Source organism: Cupressus sempervirens, chromosome 4 (genome assembly GCF_028749045.1).
Source record: "Cupressus sempervirens isolate cs-2001-9-10 chromosome 4, ASM2874904v1, whole genome shotgun sequence".
NCBI lineage: Eukaryota > Viridiplantae > Streptophyta > Pinopsida > Cupressales > Cupressaceae > Cupressus > Cupressus sempervirens.
Genome location: NC_143121.1, coordinates 466998646 through 467021001, shown reverse-complemented (window position 1 = coordinate 467021001; position 22356 = coordinate 466998646). Strand labels below are relative to the sequence as shown.

Genomic DNA, 22356 nt, shown 5'->3' with positions numbered 1-22356 from the left:
GGCACAAAGAATGTTTTGAAAAAGTTTGCTGATAAGAATCGTTCCATTTGGAAAGCTATTGCTGATATTATTAAGATTTTATTGGATAAGATGGAGCAAGGGAGAAAGAACTTGGGTAAAAAGGAGATGAAGGATGATCATGGCCCTAGTAAATGCACAAGGACAAATTTAGAGAAGACTGAGGTCATGGATGATAAAGAGATCAATGAGCTAAGGGCCTCTGCTGTGAACATGAACATTTTAGTTGATCAGGCTACTAACCTGTTGATGACTCTATAGTTGTCATGTTGTTGTCTTTCTGTTGTCTTTTTGATGTCTTTTTTATTTGCCTACTATATTAGAGCTTTCTGTATTGGCTTGTTTATCTTTTTTTGGTGTTGTTGCACAGTTCCTCTTGGACTTTAATTGATAATATGCTTTGCTCTATGTAAAAGGTTTTAGGTCCTTTCAAAACTTGTTTTTACTTAATCAAAAAATATAAATTAGAAAGCACTCTCATTGACCAAAAACTAAATTATGCCTTTTTAATTTTCTATTTTGGACAATATATGAAGTTTAATTAACTTAAAAAATTTATGGTATCTCATTATCAAACATGTAACACTCATTTAAGGTCATACATGGATATTGAATGCAACATGCAATATTCCTTCACATTCAAAGATTCTAATCAACTAAACATCTCTACCTTGCCCATGTTTCCACCTTCAATATTATACTTGTATTTATTCAACCTCAATTTCATATCATTAGAGTTAGTTCATAGACCAATAGACTAGATGACATGTACATTATATCATTATATACTCTAACACATGCATCAAAATCAATTACATCCAACTATCATCCATAACATCACACATAGATCAACACATGACACCATCAATGGTCTAATCTAGTATTTTCATACAACAACATATCATAAGTGTGAAAGCAAAAGATCGATATGTAACACAATCTTAAGACATCTTAATTTTGATTACATAAAGTAAGTCATTCACAAATTAAGAGGTAGTTAAGAATTTTGAATTCAACTGATATATCTATGCTTATGTATATATAAACAATTATTTTAAAGTCACACTCAATTCTAAAAAACATACTATTATCGTCTTATGACATATATGTAAATTCAAATTGTTTAAACAACGTTGTGATATAATTAAAATAAAGTTATTGACATACAACAAAAACTTCACAACAAATTCTTAGAGAAAACTTCATTCCCCTTCATTTCAACTATTCTTCAAGTTTATCAGTATAAAAGTTAAAGAGAGAAGATAATATATAACATTGTTCCTAAAACTTTTTAATATATTTCAATGAATTCTATTTTTTGCATGAATTTTATAAAATATTTTGACAATTAGTCCATATTGTATTGGGATACTAATGTCCTTCATTATACACTATAATTTATATGTGAAAAATTTATCAAAAGTTTTTTTTTTGAATTTGACAAAACAATAATAAGCTCTTCCCGCTTTCTGCTTCCCACTTCCCACTCTTAATTGTTTGAGTGATACACTTCACCATCAATTATTGAAATATATATATTTTTCTTTTTCCACCTAATTTCTAATTTATACCCAATCATAGTACTTCTAAACACTTCTCAATAAAAATATTTTGATCATCATAATGTATAGACAATTAACAATAGAATATAGGTTTTAGGAAAATGTACATCAAAAGAGTCCTCACAAAATTTTAAACATTTATGATTAAATACTAAAACTATCCTTCTCCCAAACTCTTTTGATGCATACATAGACATTTCCTATCTATTAGAGGAGGGGCTGAAGAGAGGAACACATAAGAAGGGCTAGGTGGATGAATGAATGAATGAAATATTTTAATAACACCCACAAAGCCAAAACAAGATACAATCTCTTGATTAAATCAAGCTAGAGTAGTATTGGTATGCGTGACCTCTCAAGAAGTCTCGGTGCCTCACCTCTATGAGCATCACCTAGTTCCAATGAGTGCTGAATATTCTATTCATTCTGATGAGAGATGGGTTCGTGTGAGCTATTACCCATGAAGTATGTGTCAATGAGTTTGGCTAAAAAACTATGTAATTGAATGACGATAGCAATATCACAATTTGACTTGTTGTGGTAAAATATCTCCTACTTATCAATTGATGAGCTTAAGGGACTTTTTAATGAATGGTTCATAAAACATAACACTTGGTGAAAGCTTTGCAAATGGAGTTGCAAGCAGAGAGTGTTTAACCATGGAGGAAACTCTTAGTAAGCACACTCAAGCTGAAGTAGTATTGGGATGGGTGACTTCACAAGAAATCCCGATGCTTCACCTCTATGAGCATCACCTAAATTCAATGAGTGCTAAGTGTTCCATTCATTCTCATGAGAAATAGGTTTGCATGAACCACTACTCATGAAATATAGGTCAATGAATTTGACTCAAAAACTGCATAGTTAAATCCTACTTATAATTTTGTCTAACTAATTTTCTTCAAACAAATAATTTAACCTTCCTTTATCCAAAACTTCGACATAACCAAATCTAACATCCTAATAAAGGGAACACCATTACTACTACTACTACTACTACTAATAATATGATGGAACCATATTTAGTTTCTCATCTTGAAGAGCCCAAACTTGTTCGGGCTATACATTGACAAACTAGAAATTTGGTTAGATAACTTAGAGGGGGAGGGTGTTCGGTTAGCAGGGTATATGGTGAAGCTTCTTCTATACGTCGATGACCTTATTTTGATAACAAAAATGACTCAAGGATTAAGAGATCATTTAAGGGCCTTAAAGAAAATTTTCCACGAAGTTGGGATGCAGGTGAATATTTCAAAAACCAAAGCCATAATTTTTTCTCTAAAGAGAAAGGAAGAGAGTACTACATTCCTTTTCAAAGGCAGGCCACTGGAAAATCGTGAAAGAATACAAGTACCTTGGGATTGTCTTTCATTATAAACTTAGCTGGGAGACTTGTAGAGCGAAAAGGATTCAAGGGGGTTGAATAGCTCTATTTCTACTTCAGAATAGATGCAGGACAACAAAACTATGGGATTGGAAAACTAAGAAGACTCTCTTTGGCTTGGTGGCCACATCAGTGGTCCTTTATGGTCGCGAGGTGTGTGGGGGGCAGCATGTCAAAATGTGGTTGGAGGCAAATAGAGAGAATTCAAAAACACTTAATCACTAGCAATCTCAAAGTCAAATCTTTTGTTCTCTATGAAATTCTTTTGTTAGAAGCCAACAATTTGTTGTTAAAGGCTTCGACGATAATTCAGTTACTTGGCTACTTAAAAAGGATGGAAAATGTGTATGACCATTAGTGGCCAAAAATTGTGAAAGAAAAAGCTTTTGACAATAGGAAGAAGACTTGGATGAAATAAAATATTAAATGGATAAATAAATGGAACATCAAGGTTGTTTGAACAATAAGGTGGGCATAAAAAAGTTTGTTAAAGAGAGGTTTCAAAAGGCCATGTGGAATAATAACATTGATGGAAAAAAGACTCCTTACATCAAAAAATTCAACCCAACTAGGGATCATGGCGAGAAAGCATACCTTGGGCTGCTATTAAAATTAAGGAAAAGTTGTCATTGGCTTAGTTGAGAATTGGATCCCATCACCTTCGGTGCAAGATAGACAGATGAAAGAGGCCCAAAGAGGCTTTGGAGGAGAGGATATGCATGTTTTGTAGGATGGGAGCTATTAAAACAAAATGATATTTTTTCTCAAGTGCACAACCTACAAGAACATCAGAAGTTACTGTGATTTCATCCAAAAGATAGATAACATGTATAGTTTATTTGAAGTTGACAAGATCAAGCAAACAACATATTTCTTGGTTAAGATCCAACATCATATCATAAGATTGGAAATGGAAAGAAATACAAAATTTGCTTACTACGTTGTGCTGGTCCCATAGACTCTGTGGACGTCAAATCGATCGTTCATTCATTTAACGGTGGTGATTGGGCGGTCCCACTCTTAATCTAACCTTTCATGAACATCCTTCCCTTCAGTGAGGATCTCTGGCTGCTCAGTTGCTGGTGGCGAGAATAGAGACCAAGTTTTTCATGTGTGTAATTGGAAAGATTGTCAACGTCCCTACTTCTAGGCGCTTTGGTTCGAAAGAGCCTTGGAGAGCTCGTCGGAAGTATCGTGTATTATCCCCACAAAATAGGAGAACTCTGTGGCAGGTATGATATACGATTATGGCTTCGTCTGCAATCAATAAGTCGCCCATACCGTGCTCACAAATCCCACGCGGGGCAGTACTGATCAATCCTTATACAACGGTTCTAAAACAATGTATAAGCAGTCGTGTTATACAAAACAATATACCCGTCATACACAGTTCTGCTAGAAGAGGGAGGAATCAATTAAGAGATGTGAAGGTTGCAGCTCTGTACGAAATTGAAGATGTGGATTTACCAACATCGATTGAAATGCATCCCATCACCTCGGAGGAGCAATTTGATCAAGTGCTAACTCAAGCCCGACAGCGTTCACAGCCTGTTATAATTGACTGGTGATTTCCAAGGCGCTTTTCTACTGGGCTAGTGTCTCATCTTGTTATCAAACGAAACTTGAGGCCTTATGTTGACTTCATTGCCCCTACTTTTCCGTCAATTTAATTTCGTTTTTTGACTAAATTTATTTGGCAAGAATTGTCCACCAACAGCTTCCAAGCTATACTTCAGGAGTACACGACTTCACTTAAGGCCATCTGGACTTGTAACTATAGCATTTGTTAGTGCAAATGAGATTTTAACGTCCAAATACCGTGATAGGAAAGGTGCCTGGAACAAACTGTTTACGTTTTGTTTGGATTAAAGTTCCGGATCACATTTAGTGGTCCATATCATCAAGATGATCTTTTAAGCTTGTACTCAACCTTTTTTTTGGCAAAATCTTTCTACTGTAAAAACATATATAGGTTTTTAGGCTAATTAGTAATATTTATGAGAAAAGTATATCCCACCTGGAGGCATCCACAACCCTAGAACCCAGCTCCCATCATCATGGAATTTTTGAATTCAAATACTTTTTCAAACATTTTCCTGGTATCCCGGGCAATTGCATTTTCCCCTCTCATTAATGTTGATGTTTTAGCATTTGGAGTTATCTTTTCGTGGGTGTCTCTCATTTCATTTTTTGTTGCAAGGGTATGTTGATGTTTTAGCATTTGGAGTTATTTTTTCGTGGGTGTCTCTTATTTCTTTTTTTTTCGTAACTGCCTAACTCTTCAATATTAAGACGATGAAGGGTCAAGAGTATATCTTGATGGATTCACAGGAGGGAGTTATTTTTTCATGGGTGTCTCTCATTTCTTTCTTTTTGTAACTGCCTAACCCTTCAATATCAAGACGATGAAGGGTCAAGACAATATATATATGATTCACAGGAGGGAGGGATTATTGCTTCAGCATAGTCCGCTGTTTGGCAATATTGTCAATCAAATTTTCTGATATTTCATTATCATAAAGTAAAATTTCTTGGTGTGGCTGGGTCTTTCCCTCGAGGAGGGTTTCCCTAGGATGATTTTTGTGTCATCTTGTTTATGTTATTCTGGTTCAAAACATAACATGTAGACTTAGCTCAGAAGTACGTTGGAAGGAGATTCTAAGCCTATCACTGCATTGGCACTCAGCCCTGATGAGAAATTACTCTTTGCTGCTAGTCAAAAGCATGCAAGCTAAACTTTGGGATTTCACCTGCATCAGATCATGGAAGGCGCATAATGGTCTTGTGGCAGAAATGATTTGTGATGCTTTTGGAGTGCTGGTGCTGACAGAAATATTCTTGTGTGAGATATGGATGGAAAATTCTGCACACATTCTTTTCGAGGCCACCAAACGTGCATTACAATGGTTATATTTCATCTATAGATCCTCATGGATGTCCTTTGCCGAATTCTGGAGGCACAAATACCGCAGTATGAGTATGGGATCTCTAAGCTAGGACGTGCATTTCCGTTCTTGAAAAATATTTTCCCATTCTGACTAGCTTGGCAATCTCTGAAAATGGGAGGATTTTTCCTTAGTGTTTTATTGTCCTCAATTTTGACATCACAAAATTGGGGCAACCCTACGCAATTTTCTCATGGATTTGTAGGTGTATCCTCTACGATTTTGATGTATTAGATAATGCGGTGTAAAGGTAACTTGTCATCCTTGAATTGTCCTTTATTTTGCACTTTTCATGTATCCTTTTTGAGGGTTTCTGTCGAGTTAATCACCTTATTGCTTGTCAGAATGAGTTTTTCTTCTCTGACTGTGAGCAATTGATGTTTGGTAACCTTCAAGATTTTTTCTTCGTTTTTCTTAGTTTTGTGTTTTGTTTTTAGTGTTGTTTTTGCCCTAGGATTTTAGCATTTTAAATACTGCTCGTTTCGAGCTCTCTTAGGCCTCAAACAGAGTTGTATAGCTAAAGTTATTAAGGAATTAAACGTGCTGCAGGTGGGGTTTTTTGACCTGACTGCATATCCTTCTTTTTTAATTGGAAATCTCTTAAAAGTGGGCTTTATTTTGACAATCGCACAAGTAAGAATGTCATTTATATGTAAAGTAGGTTTAAAACCCTATTTTAAAATTTCATATCATTCCGATGAGATTAAGATATGGTTTTTAATGAACTTTTATGTAAAGGTGGACTTTTTCAGTCCCATTACACATCTCTTCATTTAAACTATAGTTACATGTAAATTTAAAACATGGGAGGTTTTTAGTGCAATAAAGTGGAGATTTTAGTCATTTCTTTATCTTCACTATCAATATTTTGCACCCAAGTTCTAAAGGGTTTTATTTTAAATGCATTTATGCATGTATTAAAACCAAAGTTGTAAATATACACAAAAGGGTTTAAATAGCCTATCATTGTTTTTGATGGTCAAACATTGTTGCATGTATTGTAAACACTTTGGTTTCTATTACATATCTTTTAAATATAACACATGCAAATGTATATGAAAAGTGTGTCTTAAGTGATTTCAAGTGTAAGGTGGTCATTTTGAACTACTTTTCATATGTTTTGAGTTTAAAACACATGCAAAGTGTTTCTAAAAAGACGTCATTGCTACTTTTCAAAACTATGCGAGTATAACTGGTAATTTTTATCCCAATTCCATATGCATTGGCTAATAAGAATGCATCATTAATAACTTTTATACTTTAAACTTTTGGGTGCTGATTTTGAGGAAGTTTGCACATGTGCTAAACATCAAACTACACTTTAAAAACACCTCTTTATTCTCCTAACTGTTGTGTTTTCTTTTGGTGGCATTTTTTTGGTATTAGCGCATGATTTAAAATGCATGTAATCTGTTGATTTATGGAGTAAACTAGATACTGAGAGGAGGGGGGGGGGGGCGGGGGCAGGTGAATCAGAATCTATAACAATTTATACCTTTTCACAGATTCATCCACATCCAATAATAACTTATGCATGGAAATCTATACATGTAAACTTGCTATAACATGTAAATCAATTCAATCACATGCATGAAAGTAATAACACATAACACAATATTTGTTACATAGAAACCCTCCGAGGTGAAGGTAAAATTGGGGTGGGATGACACCCACAAATCTTCACTATTGCAGTAATGAAGTTAACTAGTTAAGGTTACAATGTTTGACCATAACATATGATCTACTTTGTGAGGAGTCTGTCCTATTAAAGACTAAAGAAACTGTTAGGTTTCACATCGTTAGAGGATTTGACACTTACAACTAAGTAAGGACTTTGTTAGGAGATTTACAAAGATCTGTTAAGACCACTCTGTTAAGAGATTTACCTAGATTCAAGTCTATTAAAACTGACTCAGTACTTGACTCTTGATTTGCTTTGCAAGCTGATTTCGAGTCTTCTCCTTTCTAAGTGATCCTCTCCTTTGATTTGATACTCTTGTCTTTCCCTTCCACTTTCACTACTTATGAATAAGTCACTTGTTCTGTTAGATGATAACAAAACCTTTGATGACTTTTGATCTTCTCCTCTCTAATCTTCACACGCACCCACATGATCACTTATGATCTAGGTGAAGCTCATCGCTATATAAAGATTCCATGAAGAGTCTTCTAGATGGTTCCATGTTTTGCCTGTTCATCCTGATTGTTGAACATACACATGGGGATATGTGATCCACGCCATGTAAATGTTTTGTAACAACCTCTTCAAGTATTAAATGTTCTATAACAACCTCTTCAAAACTTAAACAATCCTTCTAAGTCGGTCTGATAATCGTTTTGTCTAGAATTCTGTTCCATTCCTGACTTTTATGTAGACTCGACATTGCTCAGCCTCTATTGTTACTGGTGCTTGGCATTGTTGTTGCTCGGCCTTGATTAGTCTTCTGATGCTCGGCATATACTGTGCTTGGCACATACTATATCACTCAGTACTTATATACTTTGAATTTCACTCGGTTGTTGATGACTTGCTTGGTCACTGAATGAGTTTGGTCCATATAGAAAATTGCTTTGTGACCATACTTTCTCGACTTCTATAGAATTTCTCGGTACATACTATCTTATGTACATGACTCGGCCTATGTAAAGTAGCTCGGTTGAAGTTTTGACTGTCTAACTCTGCCTCGTAAATGACTAAGTGATTGACACTAATAAACAACATTGGTTAGAGATACCGACAATAATCTTCACAAAAAGGCCCATTATTATTATAATATGCAGTGTTTTCTCTTCAAGACTCTAAAGGTGGCGATTTTTGGCTCATTTGCACACCCAAAATACACGCAAATGAATTTAAAAAAAAAACTTGTTTTCCCTCTATATGAAGTGTTTTCTCTTCGAAAGTCCATAAGCGATGTTTTTTGAAGCATTTACATGCTTGAAGAGCTGCGTTTTGCCAAAAATAGCCCATCTATGACATATTTTTGATAAATAATGGGTTGGAGATGAAAAAATTCAAGTTTTAAGAGCTGCTTTTGGAGTTTGAAATCCTGTCTAGGGCATGTTTTTGCCAAAAACAATATTTGCAGCTTGATTTCTTCATTTAAATCCACGCATTTTCCTTCTTGGGCGCTTTTTAATGCTTGACATTGCATCTTGCAATGAGCACAACCATTTGCAGGTTTGATTTGGTCTTTCTTGTTGCTATTATCATGCATTTTTATTCTCTATCTTGAATACTTGTCAAAAATTATCTAATGAATTGAGAACTGCTTTGATTTGAAGAAGAATTTTTCAAACCTTCTTTCCTATATAGCTTCAAACTTGGGACCTTTTCCTCATGTCAAGATCACTAGGATTTGGTTTATATTTTTTCTAAGATGAAAGACTTTTTCATTTGCATTTCTCAAGGAAAGAGGTAATTATTTTCTTGTGCAATTTTGAGGCTTTGTTTTCTATGTGTTGTATACATCTTTAAAATATACAAGTCTTCAATTTCAAATTTCAGGTTTGCATATTTTTATTTTTGCTAATGATCCTTCTACTTCCATCTAAAATTTCTCCAAGTTGCATATGCAAAAAGCTCTTCATTCTTGTATATGCAGTCAGGATTAAAAACCCCATTCTAAGCATTGAGTTACTTTCAAGAAGCAAGTTATTTGTCTCACATGCAAGTGCAAGATTAAAGCCCACTTTTCAAGCACATTACACACTCATTCGATGCTTTTACTGAGGCTACAAATAAACTTAAAAACTCCATTTGAAAGCTACAAGTGTTTTCCGGTTGACTTGTAATGGGATTTAAAAACCTCATTTATGAGAAGATGCCTCACCACATGTATAAATATCCATTCTTGCTCCATGTTCCTACCTAAAGCTTGCTGTCGCTCATATGCAATGCCTCTAGAAGATCCCATTTTTGAGTTTTTCCCTCATTTTAAGAGCTGGTTTTGCTTAAAATCCTTCATCCTTTGTTGCTTGCAGGCATAGTATGCTTTCAAGACTAAAATGGTCATCACAAGATGCTTTTCTAGTAATCACCACTATGATGTAGGGCAATCAAAGATGTGGATTCATATTTCGATTTGAGATGCTTTCACCAAACTAGAACACATCAACCATCAGGCATCCCATAGCAGCATACGGACCAATAAAGGGTCATGTAATATAAGTTATATCTTGTTAGGCACTTATAATAGTTTGATTATGTATTTGTAATTTCTATTTAATAGATTGCATGTAATACAAAAACAAAATGTAATTGCATGTGATGGTTTCACGTGCAAAGATGTTTGTTGTAATCATGTTGCAAGTGCTTTAAGTCTTCTAGCATTGAATAAGTCAAAGTTGGTTAGTTAGTTAGAGAATAAGTCAAGGTGTCTAAGGGTTTTCCCTTTCTTTCTCCACCTTTCTCCTCTTTCCCTATATAAATTAGGAACTCATTGTAAAAAAACATTTTTTTGGCAATGCAAGAGAACTTTGTGAGTTTGTATTTGCACTCTAAGACTTAGCTTAGACGTAAATTGAATTGCTTTCAGTAAAAGGGGCAACTTGCTTTCAAACTTTGTGTTGATTCAAGGTGTTATGTGACAACATTCTTTAGATATTGATTGTGAATTTTGGAGCTTTGCTCAAGAGAGATTTGAATTCAATTGTGTAGACTTTGAGTTGCCTATTGCATTCAGAGCCAATTTGAACTTTTGAAGACTTTGTGCTATAAGAGGAAAAATTGTTATTATTGGTAGTGGTTAGAATTACTTAGAGATGAAGACTTTGGGCTTTAGTTGTATGTGTTTTTAATTAAGTTTGAGAGTATCCAGTAAGAGACTTTGTGCTTTACTGGTTATTTTACTTGAATCCTAATTCTGGATAATCATATGGGACTTCAGGTTCTTGTACTTATTCCACAGAACATAAAATGTAAACTGCTGCCTCTAGGGTTGTTCTTATGTCAATCCCAGGGTCATTGGTATTATCGTAGCAACATGTCCTTTTTGTTTAAGTATTAGTGTTCATGAGTTGTTTGTTGAGTCATTCCCAAAAAAAGAGGAATTGATTGAGAGAACGGCCATATTTTGTCATTTTCAATTAAGTCCTTGTTGAAGCCACCTACGGTGAGAAGGGAGCCTCCCTTGTTGCTGAGAGGAATGAGAAATCACATGAGATTTTGCCTAAAGTCATAATTTTGCAATCACTTGCAAAATTTTTAACCAACATTTTGGTAGAGACATGACACAATAGCAGGGAAAGATATGAATATTTGTGTTGATACAAGTGTTTGGAGCTTCAGAGGGAGTCACTTCATCACGAAGATTCGTCTTGGTGCAAGTGCTTGGAGCTTTAGAGGGAGTCACTTCATCATGAAGATTTTTTGTTATGCATTTTCTTTGAGAGGGAGCGATTTGAGGTAAAATCTCTTGTAATGTATTTTTCTTTCACGCAGAAATTTGAGGTGAAAGCTCTTGTTATGTATTTTTCTCTCAAAGGGAGAAATTTGAGGTGAAATCCCTTGTATTGCATTTTTCTTTGAGAGAGAAATTTGAGGTGAGAGCCCTTTTATTGCATTTTTTTCAATGAGGGAGAAGTTTGAGATAAAAGCCCTTGATTTCTCTTAGAGAGAGAAATAAGAGGTAAAAGCCCTTGAGATACATTGCACTTTCCACTCATGGGAGTAGCCATAGTGGATGTCTTGTTAAAAAGTCCATGGCAACATCATGTTGAGTGACTCCGTAATGAGAGCTTGTGTTTACATTTATTTCATGCATGGGAGTAGCAGTGGTCAACATCATGTTGAGTGACTCCATGATGCTACTATGTTGAGACATTACTTATAAGTTTCGTTTTCCTCACAAATGGGTGTAGCCATTATGGGTGTCATGTTGAGAGATTCTATGACATGGATATTTGAAAATATGCCTCCCTAGCTAAGAGGGAGTGTTGATGTTTTAGCATCTGGAGCTATCTTTTTGTGGATGCCTCTTCGTTTCATTTATAATTTGAAGATCATTCTTTGTTGTAATTGCTTGGCCCTTCATTATCAAGACAATGAAGGGTCAAGACAATGAGGGATTATAGCTTAAGCGCAATCCAACATTTGGCAATATTGTATTCACATTTTCTATTCTTTCATTAATATAAAGTAATATTTCTTGGTTTGGTTGGGTTTTTTCTTCAAGGAGGGTTTTCCCAAGATAATTTTTGTGGCTTTTGTTCATCTTCTTATGTTATCTATTTTTATGCTATTTTGGTTCAAAACTCAATAATTAAAAGGGGGACTCTATAGACACCTTCATTGCGTATAAGGTAGTTTTTCCGTTTGTAAATCTCGGGGATTTCAATCATTGAATGCATATAATGTAGAAAATTTTGGGTAAAGTTAATGTTTGTCCTTATTTTTTGATTATCCCACAAGAAAATCCTCATTTATGGAGATTAAAGTGTTCTGCTTCTCTGTAGTGGTATGATAGAGTTGGTTTTGTCTAGTGTTGTTATGTTCTCAAGTGTGGGTTGTCAAAGATTTTGTGTGGTCATTTTATTTATACACAGAGCTTTGTTTTTTGTGGCCTAGTAGAATGCATGGTGGCCATGTTTGAAAAGTTTAATAGGCTTGAATAGGGTGTGTGTGCAATTTCCAGGATTTTAAAAAAGTAAGGAAAAAAGAACCATAAATTGATTAAGATTGGGTTGATTGTCAACAGGAAAATACTAAATTAGTGAATCTAACAACATTGGTCCTTTCACCACATAGTTTGTTGTGGGCTTTTATGGACCCTTTGAACCTCTTTCTGTGGTGGGATATTCTTCTATATTGACACCTCCGATATTTGATTGGTGTTATATCTGTGATAGTTCCATCACAATAAATCAACTATTTTCATTCATTTTTTAAATAAAGCAGTTTATGCTTTTTTTGGTCGGTAAATATTTTTTGTATATTTATTAATACTAAAGTTTTGTATTGAAAGATAATATCATACCCTTCACACCCTACTATAGTCTACCACCCCAACATATACTAGATTGCATTATAGCAAAATCTTTGTACGAGTTTTCTATGCCTAACACTGCATGCCCCATAATCAAAGTCGGCATTCAACCATTACAATCGCCTATATGATATATACATATTTCATCTAGTGCCATAAGAGAGTGCATTACAAATCAGAACTACCAAAAGATGGATCAAACAAGGACATTATGTACCTTGACTACAAAAAAACTCAAAATTCACCAATACAAGTGCCATTTATGTCCACAAATTCAAAAATAACAATCGAAGTTCACACTCAGAGGAGACATGAGCCCCTACGTCTTAGGAGTTCCTTCCAACTCTGCCTCTACACCATAGCCATGGGCGGCATTACCTCTTCCCTGTCCACGAACTTCTTGACCACAACCTTGCCCACGTCCTCCCGTGCTCCTTCCATCTCTACCCATTCGTGCTCCACTACTGCTAGGTTCTTGATTGACAATAATTTCCTTGTTCGCTCCTCCAATAGTTTGTAGTTTGAAATTTGAGTGTACTCATGTCCATTTCGCTCCTTTTCAAGCTAGATTTCAACACCAACCTCCAACCATGAGTTCAATCGTAGAGGATGCTCTACATCCTCTTGGCCTCATATTTCCTCTGCTCTCTGTTTTCCAATGAACACCACAATGAAAAGGGATGTACATGATGTAGATAGCCATGCATATGAAGCCAATCCTGCAATGCATTAACAAACTCATGCCCTGGTTCAACAAATGACAAAAGAGCATCCAAACCTTGTTGCCATTTTGGTCTCACACATTATTTCACCACTCTTCTTACCTCGTGAATTTCATCTAACTGAAGGTCCCAAGCACAAAAAATGGAGGAAATATCGATATTAGTTCTGTACTTATACTTTGCTATCATATATTCAATCCTCAACAAACCCCCTACCTTAGAAAGGAAGAAAGGGTCATCAGTAGCTAAGACAATCTTCAACATTTCCTTAGAAATTTTGCCCTAGTAAGATATTTGTTGTTTGGTAGTTTGTAGACTAAAATGGGCCTCCATCTTCATGTCAAATGTGGTTGCAAATTAAGGGAAATCATTCCTTGCTACAAACCAAGGTTGTGGGCAGTGATGGAGCCTTGATTGAGTCTCCAATTTTTGTCAAGATTGGGAAAACGTGGAAAGTTTTTGATTATGGCTTAGGAGACTAGGAAGAGAGGATCAAAATTTTATAACATCAGTTCCTAATATAGCAGAACCATAAAAGTACTAAGAGCAAGACAAGGTTTTAAGTGGTAAGATACTTCTATATATTCTCTTAAGTATTTGAAATCAGACCATTTACTGGAGCATGAGGAGAAGACAAGATTATATGTGAAGTCAAGTTTTGAAGACACTAATTCCTTTTCAATCTTTGGTCTAGCTATTGACATTGCCTTTCTCTACCTATCAAGGATTCGCTGCCTAGCCATGTCAATTAATAACATTTTGGTGGATTGATTTCCTGCATTCTAATTTCACTTGTTCACTTGCTTGGAGAAGGTAACTTTCATCGTTGCCAAAAGAAGCTTTTCAAAAAACTAGTAGATATCAGCTACTTGACTGTGGAGAGCAATCTGAAATTTGTATTGTCAGAAGAATGCAGAAGCAACACTGGAATACTTCAGATGGGCACAAAATCAGACAATTTTCAAACTTATTTCAGTAGTATATGATCCTATCCTCTCATTGCTAGTTAATGATATGCAAACCCAGAAATTTCAGAATCCACTTTAAGGATATGAGCACAGATGTATCCAAACCATTAGTTGATTCTTGTGTAATAATTGCAAATATCTACGCCAGTGGAAGATTTCTGAGACAACTGATATTGAAAGTTTGGGAAGGAAAAGATCTGTGTTAAAAAGTATCCTTAACCTGTGTGTCTATTACTGTGGCTACAACATGAGGCATCAGTTTTGGCTTTAACAATGATTCTGGGACTGTTATTATCTTCTACTGGATATGGATATGTGTGTGTGTAAAATTGAGCACGTCAGCATGTAGAAGGAAACAATGACTTCTGCAAATACTATCTCAATTCCATTGAATATATCATCTCACTTGGAAGTAAAGCATATAACAAAAATGATGGAGTTCTTAATTTACACGACTCATAGTGCAGTGTGGGCATATCATGAATCCCGATGAAGCAGTCACCAAGCAAATACACTGCCATTTTAAAAGTTGTTGTATCCTGTAGAATCTTCCAAGAAAGGAGTTTTACCTATCATTATTTGATGATATGTATCTATATGATGCTTTGTATCTTGCAGGTATAAATAAACACACAAAGATGGAGTGCCGGCTTAAATGCAAAGTGTGAATAATATGGAGCAAATTTGAACATAGCAAACCCAAATGGTTATATTATTCTAGTTTCACTGCTTGGCCAGAGTATAGGATAGTTAGCAAAGACTTGAAATGATCTTCCAAATACACCGAGTTATGAGATTTTGAGTGATACCACATCATCGTTTGTAGAAGATAATAACTGGAAAGCAAAGAGGACTCGACAAAGAAAGTTTGGAGATATACACAGAAAAATAGAGGCATAAACACAGATTTAATGCAAGACATGGATGAATCAGCATGTGCTCTGCAAAATGCCCTATAACATTGAAGGATTGGAGACAAAGAGTCCAAGTCGTCCTGGAAGAATAATGTGTTAGCAAGGAAAAAACCAATGGATGCAGAGGATCAGTCTGTAATGCATCAGAGAGAAGTGGCTCGAGCATTATTTAGATGGTTGACCACCATGCCCGACAATGCAAGCATGAGCATTTGGAAGTACAACTTACGGAACCCTTTCAAATTTGAATTTCACGTCTAATCCTCAAGAGAAAGTTGTTCTAGCGGAGGAGTAAAGATTGACGGATTAGAAGCCTCCATGTTTCTGAATTACACCAGACATTGAACAGAAGAAGGAATGAATTTTTCAGGAGCCGAAGATAAAATATTGCGCCCAAAAATGAATAAATATGACCTCCGCGAGAGTCCCCATACTTTTCTAAAATAATCGATGGTTTGATTATTTATGTTTTAGTTTGTCATATTAATGTTATGGGATTATCGAGCAGTTCCATTATGAACAGGTGCGATTTTTTAAAAGGGAACCGATACCCCTTGTTTTATAAATATAAGATGTAAAATCTTACATTGGAGATACAATTCAAATTCATATTTTAAATTTTTTATATATTATGATGCACTTATAATGTATTACATTATCCCATTGGCGAAGAGGTGAATTCTTGAATAAAGCCCGTGGATTGAATTATTGGGTGAATTTTGTGCGACCCAGATAAATTCGCAATAGATGATTATTTGTAAGGAGTGCCTTATTGTGATTTTATTTTCTGACATAATTATTTATTTTAAATTTTAGAGTTTTAAATTATTATTAAGTTGTGTCCTTTATAAATATTTTTATTTATTTTCTATAAAATTTTTAAATTTCGGATAAGTAGATTGGGTCATTATTGCATTTTAAATTTGATAAACATAGATATTGTGAAATATTTAATTGTTTCAGTATTTATGTCTAGTTTGTCTCCATAGGAGTTAAAGTACATCCTAGACTAGTTTAAAATTGCATTCATATAATTGATCCATCACGTTTGAATTGTTAAAACTGATTATAGTTTAGATACATTGAATTTTATAAAGTTGTATGTGTCAACTTATAATATTGACTCTGTTTGCCCATTATTATAAAGTTGTACGTGTCATTTTATTTTTAATTCATAATTTGCAAGTTTGAGGTTTTCTATAATCCTTGCACTTTGGGAAACATTCAATGCATTTGCCTTCTAATCAATCTACTATAAGTGTCTTGGATCTGAGTGTTTTGTCCAGATCAAGTACACCCACCTTGGTCTCGCATAGCTAGAAGCGTAGGGGATTTGGATCACATCAATTAATCCTGTCAAGTTGGCCTTAACGGTTGGATATCCCAGCATCGAGCAGGCAAGGCTCGTAGGATTCCAATCTGCGGTTTTGGGAACCAACAGGCAGCATGCAAAGTAATGGGTTTGTACCCTCCACCATCATTGCCTCATAAATGAGGTTACAACATCAAATGTCATCAATTGCCATGAACCAATATGCCAAATGCATTGCCAACTTGGTTCGCGAGTTGGCAAGATGATTGTTTGCAAACATATTTGGATGGTAAAGCTATTGCCAACTTTGGACAACATGTTAGAAAGGGAGTTCCCTTCCCTATAAATGTGGGATACTTTCAAATTACAAAATTTCACTAACTTCTTTTGTATAATTGTAGTAAACTTATCAATCTTCCATGCATGAGAATGGTTGTTTGCAATGGTATTTACAATAACCTGTGAATCTCCTTCAAGGTGGAGTTGTTCAACATTTATGCATTTGGCCTAGATGGGCAGCTTGAGCTTCTACCTTATTATTTGTACTATCTTCTAATTTCTTTGATTCAATTGCCAATATATTGCACGAAGCATCTCTTGCCACACAACCAGATCCTGATGGCCCCTAGTTGCCATTTGAGACCCCATAGAAATCCATTTTAATACATCCATCATCTCGTTTCATTCATGCCACATCAACCCTAGAAATTCATTGTGTGCTTATTCAATTCTTTTTACATATAAATATTTCATTCATCTGCACTATCATAGTCATGCAAGAATTAGAAGCCAGTTGCTTAAATAAGCCCTATAGAACATTATGGTACTTCATAAGCATTACTGTAATTGAACCCTAGTAGCCTTTTGTTGAAGATTGTAGCTGCAGGAGATATCTGCTTACCTGAAATAATTGCTTCATCATAGAGATTGTGTGTATGTGATGCTGTTTGTCTTAGAAGAGCTACATCAAATGTAGCGTCAGTGTTATAGAGAATGGTTCTTCAAATGCATCCCATTCCTTGGTGTTGTAAGTAATGGCATTGAGGCATATTCAATCTTAGTTCATGAAACAAAATTTCTTTATTAACAGCTGTAAATTCATGTGGCATGGTGTTCTGAAGGTGGAATTGCATATCTGTCTTATAACTTCCATTCATTCATGTATATGGTTGTCGTTCAATCAAGTGTTTTTTCTTCATTAATATCGTGATCAGTTTTGAAGACCTCTTTTATTGACATTGGAATTCTAAGGGTCATCTTTGGCATAACTGCTGTCATCATTATGGCTCTTGCATTCGTGACTGTTTGGGTGATCATTCATGTTTGTTGTGTTGCTCAAGGGAGTGTAACGGCACCACCTTTTGAATAAGTGAGATCTGTAGCATTGTTTTTGCAATCTCTGCAATGTATTATCAGCAATGATAATTTTCTGTAGCGGGAATTCTTTCTCTTGACACTCAAGATTTGGGGTGTGTTGGCATCTGATATTTTCGCAACCATTCAATTGAAGACTGAGATATCCAATCATTATCTGTTGGGGGGCATTGTTTATGTTACCGAGAGTCTGAGACTGTTGTTGCAGGGTGGATGATAAAAATATCATCTGGTCATTATCGCATATCTGATTCAGTCAGTCTGAGATTTATGTAGTTGTTTATTATGTGGTATACTGTCAGAAATGTTTTGAAGATATTCATCATTTGTGTGTAGTATATCTGAGACAATATTATCATATGGAGGAATCAATGCGATGTTCCTTAGGTTGTGCAGTCTAAGTATTTGAGCCTTGTATCTGGATTGTCATTGTTATTTCAATAAAAGATTGTTCTTGGTGTAAATTCTTGTTTTCATCTGTTAATCGTTTTTATCAAGATATGTGCAATTTGGTTATGCTATTCTGGTTTGTAAATTTAACACCTTTTACATGTATAACTCTACAATGTGAATTGCATGGTCATGTAGGAATTTTAGACAAACATATAAGCAATCGGAAAGTTATAGATTGAATGCTATTTCCACGAAGTGCTGGAAGAATATTAGATTTCGTTAGGGTGGTTGAAGTTCAAATATATAAGCAATTGGAAAGTTATAGATTAGATTGAATGCTATTTCCACGAAGTGGTGGAAGAATATTTGATTTCATTATGGGGGTGAAGTTCAAATTTTATCTTTTATTGGGTGCCTTTGGCAGTTCTAAACTTATCCCCATGCATGCTTGTAATGTCAGAAAACTGGTTTTACTATTAATATTGTTTTTATATTTTTCTAATTACTGGAAACAAGAAAAAAGTTAAAAGTAAAACAGTAAATTCAAATAAAATTAAATGCCAGTGTTAAATCCATTGGTTATTTTCTTAAAGTTTGCAAACTGAAATAATTTGAAATGCAGTTAAGTATAGCAAGCTATGACAATATGAAAGCCCTCTTGATATCATAATTTTCAGATTTAACAATGTTCCATGTACAACAAGCATCGCTCTTGTTGCATATGGAAATATAACTTGGAACTTATAAAATCTTCACAAGGAATTGTGCAATGTCAACCTGTTACATGCTACAGAAACTCAGAACCCCGTTTGCCACTCCTACACTATGTGATAAACCTGTGGTTGGAAGAATATATGGTGCTGCAGACTTCTAGGTACTTGTTGAACTGTATCGGCTGGCTTTAATGTTCTGGATAGCATCTGTAGTCTCATGAGACCCTTCCAAAGTGGATAGTACATAATACATATAGTGGATACTACAACAGTCAAAATGTAAGGTGCAACCTGTGCACAACAATCTGTAGATGTTTCTGAATAGCAATAATTTATGCTGCTGCAGCAATCAGCACATGAAAATTCTCAGAACTCTGCTACGATCCTTACATCTCAATATCTACTCCCAAATGAAGCATAACAGGGTTATGTTCAGCTGGTAGACTGGTGCGGCTCCAAGATCAGAAACAATAACAGAAAACATGTAGATAAAACTCTCGTCTAAAAGCTGGCGAACCCTTTGTAATGTGTAATGAATGATGTGGTTGGATGATGGATAGATGTTGTTCACCAAATCAGCAATGGAATATGGGAATAAACTTTGAAAAATTGACAAAAAATGACACTTCAGCAGAACAGCTACAATTCTTCAGTATATGCTTGCAAATACCAACTACTCTAAACTGAAAATTTGAAGATATATTGCCAAAATCAGCTCCAATGCAAACCCTAAATAGGAATTTCCCTAGTTGGAGATGAGGACTTTTGTCCTCAGATCTGATCATAAAAATCCAAGAGGGTTTTCATCTGCTAAGATCTCCCAACAGCCAAAAGTTTTTGTCCTCGGATGGGAAAATTGAACACAAGGCTCAAATGTTGAATTGCAAAATGGAGACAAGATAATCCACAATGAATCCAAGTGCCATTTTCTCAAGCTCTTTAATGTTGGCCCATGAATTGAAATTTCCCTCCAAAAGTATTTAGTATATTTGTTATTATTAAGTGTTTATAAAACTTTTCTAATACTTGAAATAATATTATCAACGTTATTGGGTATGCCCCTCTGGGGTCCTGGTATTTTATCGAGTGGGTGTAGGCACAAGCCCTACAATGAGAGTGAGTATGGTTTACCCAGGTTCTTTCGAGCAACCTAGGGTGCTTAGGCAGTGATGCAGAGGCACACAGTTCTAGCAAAAGAACTCACACAACTGACCACCTTGCAAGGTACATGGGAACATACACACTTTGGAATCACAAGGTCTTCAATTCAACATAAGGAAAGGTCACAACAACATATTTATCAATAGACAGCCCTGCCTGATATCCAACTCATAATACAGCATGTATAAGGGCTAGACTGAATTTTGGTTCACAAATGCAAAGGAGACTCATTGACCTTTCCTAGTAGTATCCTAGTAGTACTTCATATGCACGGCAATCAACATTCAACCTGTGCTCTAGACTTCCAACTCTTACCATAAGGACCCAACATAGTAAACCAATTTTTTAATACTTTTTTGTTTGTAACCCTAAAAGAAGCCTAAGAAGAAACATTTCATTCATCTAATCTCTCATTTGCTCTCTCATTTTGCTCTCTCATTTTGATGTGGCCATTTTGCAAGTTTGAAAGGTTGTAGAGATTGTTTGTGGAGTCTCAAATCCTTCCAATAATCAGTGTTGAGTGTTCCAGGTATGCATTTGGTCCTTCCCTATGCTTCTTTGATGGTTTTTAGTTCTTTTATTGTTCTAAAATTTTATCAAGTTTTTGTATAAGTTTTGAAATATATTCTATTTATTTTTGTTATAGATTGCAAGAATGAGTAGTCAGAGTTTAGCGGGCGGGGGTGGGGGAGGCGGAGGGATCCCTAAGATTTAAAATTAATAAAAGTTCTCCTTTGTGGAATTATACAATAAGAATTGAGCAATGTGTTGGAGGGGGAGGGTATATATGGAAATGCAAATTTTGCCAAACCCAATATAGAAGCTCATATTGCCGAGTTAAACATAATTTCGTAAGCTCTGTGGTTCAAGGGATTAGCATGTGTGAGGGGTCCCCAAGTGGAGATAGGAAAGGGCTGCCGACTTCTCAAATAGCAGGCATATCAAAGAAAGAACAAGAGGCTGATAGGTTAGTGTCAAAGGGGAAAAAGACAGAACAAAGCAAAAACCATCAACACCACCCTCTCAAACAGTCACTAGACAACATTCCTTCCTACCTACCCCTTCTACAGATGAAGAAGAAATAGAAACACCCCCATCCTGCAAGAGAGGCCCATTAGATGAGACATTTCAAAATGAATTGAGAGAAATTGCTGACATAAAGGTTGGGTGTTGCCTCTTTAGGAATTGTGTTCTATTCAATCCAGTGAGATCACCATATTGGAGAGAGATGGTGCAAGCAATAGATAAGGCACCTCATGGTTGCTGGTGCCCTGGACATGAAAAGTTGAGAACCACCATTTTGCATAGTAAGAGAAAGAATGTAGACACCCTCTTCAAACCAATAAGAGATTCGTGGATCCAAATGGGGTTGAGTATTGTCTCTAATGGATGGAAAGATTGCAAAAATGGTCCATTAATAAATGTGATTGCTCTCTCCATAAGGGGCAATGTTTTTGAGGGCAGTTGATTGTGAAGGACAGGTAAATGATGCAAATTTTATTGTTGGGCTTCTCATTGAATCCATAGAGTCTGTGGGAGTTGACAATGTTTTCCAAGTAATAACGGACAACACTAAATTTTGTAGGGCTGCAAGTTCTTTGGTAGAAGCACGATATGATCATATCTTTTGGATACCATGCACCGTTCACTCCTTGAACTTGGTGATGAAAGCAATGGGCACCCAAACTGAATGGGTGAAAAAGTGTATGAGGAGGGTGATGAGATTCAAATGTTTGTGACAAACCACCATATATCACAAGAAATTTTTAGAATTTTCTCCCGCTTGGAATTATTGAAGGTAAATTTTAAACTTTATTTAGTTTCATTTATCTTTTTGTGTCATACTTTACATAATTGAATAAAATGTTTTTTGGGTTGTTTACATATTTGAAATATGTTATTAA

General features: G+C 35.4%; 1 protein-coding gene across 3 annotated transcripts in view; it reads left to right on the top strand.

Annotated features, from left to right (window-relative positions):
• Positions 1–3991: 3991 nt before the first annotated feature.
• LOC149561996 (thioredoxin-like 3-2, chloroplastic) overlaps positions 3992–22356 on the top strand; it is a 97404-nt gene continuing 79039 nt past the window's right edge. The window contains exon 1 of one of the 3 annotated variants that reach the window (XM_089825529.1): positions 3992–4528. In XM_089825529.1, the coding sequence (XP_089681655.1) occupies positions 4212–4528 (317 nt within the window). In that variant the 5' untranslated portion in view covers positions 3992–4211. The remainder of the gene's footprint in view (positions 4529–22356) is intronic. The other 2 variants (XM_089825530.1, XM_089825531.1) reach the window with 2 other exon arrangements.